The sequence below is a fragment of the Amblyomma maculatum genome, chromosome 1 (genome assembly GCF_055883805.1).
Source record: "Amblyomma maculatum isolate TAMU_Amacu chromosome 1, ASM5588380v1, whole genome shotgun sequence".
NCBI classification, from domain to species: Eukaryota; Metazoa; Arthropoda; class Arachnida; order Ixodida; family Ixodidae; genus Amblyomma; species Amblyomma maculatum.
In genome coordinates, this window is record NC_139344.1 from 314,777,353 (window position 1) to 314,784,934 (window position 7,582).

Genomic DNA, 7,582 nt, shown 5'->3' on the forward strand with positions numbered 1-7,582 from the left:
ATCTACACACTCCAAGCTTTCTTATAAACTTGGAATTATTGCCCTGTGTGGTGGATTTTGCTGGTAAAGTCAGATAAAACGTATGGCTCCCACCTTTCTTTTCAACTCTTTGTAGAGAGTAGGAGGAGTCGCCCAACGCGCCAATTTGTTTCAGGCGATCGTGTGGCGGGCTTGCCACTCTGCCGTCAGCGGAGTAATATGTGGTGTGATCGTGTGAACATGTTGTATATAAAATAGTGCGCTTGCACTGTGTTTGTTGTTTTGGTGACATGCTTTGTGAACCACAAATAGGTGTTGATTCTATCTAAATATTGCTACCTGGTGTCATTGGGGGGCACCTGAAGAAGATGAAGTTGTGGAGGGAGTGGCTAATGTGTGACAATATTATTTGCATCTTATCCAAAAATGCCAATAAAGGTTACTTTGGGTGTCTCCACAGATTAGAGGATTTTCATTGGCCATCACAGAGTGATGAGGTTGAGTCTTGCAAAAGCAGAGTGTGCAGGTATATTTTTATTGCTTTTAGCTGGATTTATGACTATTTGAGCCTTCCATGGATCTTCTTTTATTTGTACATACCATCTTCATCCCGTGGCGCCGCCTCCGGCATGCGCCTGGATTCGCCATCGGAATATGCGCTAGACATGGCATACCTTGCCTTGTTGTCTTGACCTGGCCTTCTTTCACACTGTATTGTCTGAGACTAAAACTGTTTATTCAGGAAACATAAAAAACAAAATAAAATTGAAAATGAAATTTTGCAGAGCTCTCTTTAGTGCATCTTTAATATGTTTGTAGCTGTAAGCATTGATCCCATTTATTTATATGCATTTAATTGGTACATTTTAAAATTTGTATTAGTGTTGGAAAAGTGCGCAAAGAAAAATGACCATGAACAATGCACATTACTTTCTGTGCTTGTGAAACCAATGTGTGGCAACATATTTTTTACAACTAGACAAGTTTGCTGTTATCTTTGTATCTTGCAGGATTGACGTTGTATGGGACTGGCTGCTCAGGCTCGGACATAGATAGTGATGTCCTTAGACCAGCATCTCATGAGAACTCTGCTGGTAAATAAGCATGCCAAAGTCCTATCTCATTTTCAGAGCCCCGCCGGGGTGGCGCAGTGGTTATGGCGCTCGACTGCTGTTCTCAAGGATGCAGGATCGGATCCCGGCCTCGGCGGCCGCTTTTCAATGGAGGCGAAAAGCAAGGCGCCCATGTGCTGTGCGATGTCAGTGCACGTTAAAGAACCCCAGGTGGTCGAAATTTCCAGAGTCCTCCACTACGGCGTCTCTCATAGCCTGAGTCGCTTTGGGATGTGAAACCCCACAAACCAAACCAAACAATCATTTTCAGTGTCCAGGTCCTCCTATACAAAACCTACAGCACTGAGTCATGGCACTGTGAAGAGCATGATAGATGAAGATATGAATAAGACAGTTTTAACGTCTTGTGAACAATAGTGAAGTATTAGTTGCGTTTTGCATCTAGGCACATGTATGTTCAAACCTTTCATTCAGGAGAATGGGGTGCCTCAGGGGTGTATCTTAAGCACCACGCTTTTCATTATAAAAATGAATTCTGTGGCAAGAATAATCCTATGGTCCATTATGTATTCAATATATTTTGATGACCTGCAAATAGCCTGCACATCCGTCAGTATACCAGTGTGTGAGAGGCAAATACAAATGACATTAAACGAACTTGTGGGATGGGCAGACAACAATGGTAAATTTTCTCCACAAAAAACGGTAGCTATTCTTTTCTACCTCAAAAGAGGGCTTCACACTGGCCCCAGTCTGTATTTAGATGAATCTGCACTGCCAGTAAAACAAGAAAACAAATTTTTAGGCCTGATCTTTGATAAAAAACTTACATTCTTACCCCACATAAATAACCTAAAAAAGAAAGCTTCTCGAGCCCTAAATATCCTTAAAGTGCTCTTACGAAAACGGTGGGACTCTGACAGGACATGTCTTAGGATTCCTCGCTCTCTGGTACGCTCCTGCTTAGACTATGGAAACTTAGTGTATGACTCGGCCAGACCATCATACTTGAAACGACTCGACTCAGTACACAACACAGGCCTCTGTCTGTCAACAGGGGCTTACAGAACACCAATAGTCTCTATGTCGAAACGAATGAACCGTCCCTTACCGACAGAAGAACCGTGCTGACGGGTGCATACATACAGAAAATAAGATCTCTTCCGAAACACCTCTGTTATCCTATCGTTACTACATCACCATCCAGAACTCTATTCAGCAATATACCCCGAGCAGTTAAACCAATCCTTCTCCGATTTGAAAAATGCAGAGAATTAGACTTACTAGATGCCCTTCCCAATATTGCCCATGGACCAGATCTACTCCCACCATGGGAGTTTTCCCTCCATGTGTGACTTTACACTGACATGCTTACATAAAATGCAAACTCCAAGAACACATATTGCAAGAGTTTCTTTCACTAGATGAAAAATACAAAACATACAAGGCATTTTATACAGATGGATCAAAGACTGCAGATTACGTGGGAAGTGCAATAATCCAGGGAAGTTTGGAGCAAATAGTGTGATTGCCTCAGTGCTCATCAATTTTTACTGCCGAAGGTTATGCCATATCAGTAGCCGTAGAAGCAGTACTGAAAGAAAATATTAAACGCAGTGTTATATATTTGGCTCTTGTCATTGCAGTGCTGCACCCCAAAAATGCAGAGGAGCCCTTAATTGGAGACATCATAAACAACGCAGTAAAGGCTTACAAGCAGGGACAGGTAATCGAATTTTGCTGGGTCCCTAGCCATGTAGGTATTAGGGGGAATGAGAAAGCCGATGAATGTGCTGCACTGGCCCGTAACGGTACAGTAAAACAAATCGACTTTCCTTGCAAAGATTGCATGAAGATCATAAGGAATAAACTAAGAACAAAATGGCAGACTTCGTGAGCATGAACAATAAACTACACCTTATTAAGCCTATAATTGGGGAATGGAAGTCATGCAGCCATCAAGAGTGCGTTGTCGAAGTGATCCTATGCAGTCTCCGCATCAGACACACACACCTCACGGACAACTTTTTATTTCTGCACCAAGAGAAACCTACATGTGAAGCATATGGAGATGAGTTCACAATCATCTTTTGGTATCATGCACAAAGCTCGACGAAATAAGAAAAAGACATTTCATAGATCTCTATAATGAGCACATCCCACTCCACCCAAACCTTCTCCTCGTAGAAAATGCCCTTGTCGAATTTACTTGTGTTCTCAATTTTTTTCAAAGAAATCAACGTCCTAAACTATGACATAACTGTAAACAATGGTCTTTCTAACACAACACACAAAACCCTGTGTTTGGCGCATGGTGGCCTTAGTTGCCTATGCGCCATAGAACCCAATACAATACAATACAATCTTAATGTTCTGGATTAGTTCGGCTAGGCTGTCCACTCTTATGCTAAAGTATGGATAAAAACTTAATGCAGTCACTTATGCACTATATATGTGGATTTGTTTTATTTTAAATGTGCTAGTTTGAATGACACCTATTCCAGTATCAATGCAGTATAAGGTCTGGTTCCCTGACATACCTTGTGCTTTGGGCTTAGGAGTCTCTACATGGTAGATTACTCATAACGAATTTGGTGTGATATGAAGTCAAAATTCCCCGGCTGAAAGTTCGGTGTGCGAAATGGACAGAGTTTTGGATATTCCGAATTCTCTCTCATGTGATTAAGGGTGATACGGACATGGGAGCTGTAAGCACTTAGTGATGGCACGCTGCTGTAAATATTGTCAGCTGTTATTTCTGTGTGAAGGCATTTCTTGTTTCGGATTAGGGTCATTGTACGCCCACTTGTGGTCTGCCTTGTCAGATTTGTTTCATGAAAACTGCAATATGCATAATCTGAAATGTCTAAAGTATTTCTACCAAAAATGTATAGTGATGTTAGTGCACTATGAAAATTTCAAAGGAATGGGACAGGGCAGCACTAATAAATGATCAGAAACAGTCCACAACTACTTTTAGTTACATTTGCACAGATTGTGAATCTCTGTGGTTTGGATTATGTAATTGTATTCAAATAGAGTATGAAATTTTAGAAGAAGGAGGGCGTACACCAAGGATGCCTCTGACTATCTTTAATCCCTGGCTGTCTACACGATTCTCAATCTGCCAACATGGCGCACAGTCTCTATCTCGCACGTGCTCCCAAACCTGCCTTCTTCCTCTTCATTCTGTTTGCAGATTTGCAACAACTTTTATACCACTTAATCATTTTGTCATAAAAATATGAACATGCTTTGGGAAACAGGAAAAATAGCCATTTCATTTTGTTTAACATATCTGTCTAATACCTATAAAAATGTTTGCATGACATAAAATTGTATATTTAAAACAAAGCACTGAAGTTGCAGAAAATTGTTTTGAACCATAAACACCCATTTATTATATCCTGAGGTGGTCCAAATGAAAATACAAACAATAGCAGGTTTAGTAAAATAGTTTATTAAAAGAAAGCTTTTCTTGGCTCATGAGTGGTGTGATCAGATTGTGTAGAGTGTGGCACTTCAAGAAAAAAAAAAATATCTCTCTTCACCGGCAATCGAACAGCTATCCCTCTGAGCACGCACACCACTGCTGCATGCCGGGCTCGTAGGAAACAGATCGTAATTGTCCTTGTCTTGCGAGTCTGCCTTTCCCATAACAACATAAAGGGCTCCACTGTGCCTTGGCTAAGGATGAGGGATGCAACAGCTACTGTATGCGCAATGATAACGGGAGAGGAGGAATCAGGGCCAGCCACAGCCAGGCATGGACTAGAGTCGGAAAATTTTCAGTGCTGCAAAGGTGTCCGCGTGCACCATTTTTCTTCCAGACCGCCGTTCCCGGCCGCTGTCTGAACGCTGAGTGATTGCTTTCATACGCTTGGAACATGCTTTTAAGCTCAGCAAAATGGAAGGTGCTGTCACGTTTATTCGGAACAGTGCCACCAGTGTTTGTTTGGTCGCTAACTTTAATATCATATAGTCAGCAATCGACGGCAAAAAATAAGTGTGTGAATGGATCAGTGAAAACTAGATCGCCTGCACTCACAAGTCCCCGGCCATCCGGAATACCATGGTCTATGCACAGCGGTGTTACAGCATTATAAAGTGACTGTGTGTGTGTGAAACAGCATGTCTGCAATGATTGCAGAAACGTGTGTATATTGTTAAGTCATGGAGAATGCCTTGGGTTGACGCTGGTGCGCCAGACACCAAGGAGGGGGTGCGGAATTTAATAACTTGATTATGCTCTGAACTGACTTGCTTTATATAGTGACACAAAGTGAAGCAGCAGGTTCGCTGGGACAGCATAAACAAACCTACATATATTGTAGTAATGTCTAAAAGTATCAGTATAATTTGCATTGCTTTTGCAGCGCCAAGAACACTGATTGGGCTGCCTTATTGAAGTTCATTTGTTTATCTGACATTAATTCTTTTGCAGCGCCATCATCAAGTGAAGGGAAAGTAGCGGTAACTCTCTGGTCTCACCCATTATGGCCGTGAAAAAAATGTGTTTTGCTATACCATCTTACTCGCATGTTTCTAAGATATTGCACTTTTCATTAGCTAGATGGTGCTGCTGATGTAGACTCATTGCCACCCCCCTTGTGCCACCTATTTGCTAGAACCTCACTGATTATCAGTAGATGTTGCTTTCATGTGTGCTTGACACACACTGGCCAGAAGTTACCAGTTGGGAAGATACTTTGTTTGGCGAGTTGGTACACGTTCATTATTAATTTAAACAGCGCGAACAAGAAGGCAAAGGACAAGATAAAAGGAAGCCACAGTACAAGCGCTTAGTACTGCGGCTTCCTTTTATCTTGTCCTTTGTCTTCTTGTTCGCGCTGTTTAAATTAATGATGAACCAGTAGGGAACACACAACAAATCTGTTGTGCCAGGTATTCTAGTCTATACCAGTCTGCTGGGAGCCGCAACAGCATTTAACTAGAAATAAATAGCCAAGAAATTTGCACAGATAAATTTTAGGTACATTCATATTAATCAAAATCCAAAAAAGAAGTGGTGTGGGTGCACATCGATCTGCACATGAGCATGAAACCGGACGCATTCAAAAGTGTATAAAGATTTATATGTAACTGAATATAGATATGTCTCTTACCAGCCGGCTAGATATTTCACTTAAAGGGGTCATGACGCGAGATTCCGTTCTCTCAATGGTAGGTCCTCTGAGCAGCGTCACCTAGCTACAGATATTGGAAATATTGTAAAAATGAATAAGAGCGCATTTAAAGTCTGCCGTATTCATTGCTTCAGTGGCGCAATGGATTGACACTACTTGCCTGAGCACCGAGTGCATAAAACATCTGTTTGGGTCCTGTAAGTGTAACATTTTTGATTTTTTTTCAAAACTCAATGTTAAAATAGGTTACCAAGATCGTTCCGGGGGGGGGGGGGGGGGCTGTTCCCCTTTAGGTTGCATTATGTGATGTTTTTAATACTTAATAGCCGCAAAGCCAGTCATGAACAAAACCACGAGGTGATAGCATGACAATGGTACACTATACAATTAGCTTCACCGTAATCATTTCCTGCCTTCATTGAGTCTGTTACCTTTAGGTTGCGTGCAGAAACACCTCTCGGTAACAATCGCCGTTTAACCCGCTCAGAGGCAACCAGTGAGGAGAAAAGTTTCAGGACCTTACCGGTGAGGAGACGGAATTACGCGGTCATGACAGCTAATATTTGAGCATAAACCGATTATTGCGTTTCACTCCAAATACGTTAAATTATAAATCCTCGAAATTTGAACTCATTCGGTTTCGTAGATAGCCTTAAAATGAATTTTTAATATTAATATCGAAAGCAGCTTTCTGGTCTGGCAACCATTAGCCGCTGACGTCACGAGATCTCCGCCTGGCGGAAGAAGCCGCGAAGAGCCAAGACCTCTTTACCTGCATGGAGGAAGGAAAAACTAGGAGGGAGGGAGCATGACGTCGCGTGGCCAACTTTCGGAAGCCAAGCGCCGATGAAGGCGCTCCCTTCCCGGTTTTTCGCTCTCCTAGTTAGACCCTATGCTTTGATGTCGGTGCGTTTTAGTGCGTGGGCTCCGCAAATTTCGACCAGCCAGGCCCGATCATCTCAACGGATCTCCAAAATTCTTGGAGCTTGAAGAGGAACAGAAGCGGACCACTTGGACACCAAATTCGAAGAGGTGGGCCCATTTTTGGGTTTTCTACCGGTCTTTGAGTTTGCCGAGCGGCGGGGTGCGAGCTAAGCCTCGTTAGGCCTAGCGCGACAACGGCCGTTCGAGGACTCTCCGGCCTCGTCACGAGCGACGACGGCGATGGAAACGGTCCTCTACCCCGACAACCGACCCAACACAGAGGGCATTAGAAGAATCACCAAAAGATTTCATGGAAACCCAGGAGATAGAAGAAGATTGCGACGTCAGCACTCGGCCAACGGCTGAGGCGGGAAACGCGGCGATTTTCGCGCCAAACGAGGCTGCCATGTTGGGCCCTCAGTGCTCGCAGAGCGAAATCGAGCAGGAAGACTACCAAAA

General features: G+C 42.9%; 1 protein-coding gene across 4 annotated transcripts in view; it reads left to right on the plus strand.

The window, feature by feature from the left end:
- Positions 1-5,549, plus strand: part of Ctps (CTP synthase) — an 88,096-nt gene extending 82,547 nt beyond the window's left edge. Inside the window, exons 17-18 of one of the 4 annotated variants that reach the window (XM_084605273.1) lie at positions 990-1,073; positions 2,699-5,549. In XM_084605273.1, the coding sequence (XP_084461399.1) occupies positions 990-1,073; positions 2,699-2,949 (335 nt within the window). In that variant the 3' untranslated portion in view covers positions 2,950-5,549. Of the gene's footprint in view, positions 1-989 lie in introns of all 4 variants that reach the window. The other 3 variants (XM_084605337.1, XM_084605401.1, XM_084605432.1) reach the window with 3 other exon arrangements.
- Positions 5,550-7,582: the final 2,033 nt, after the last annotated feature.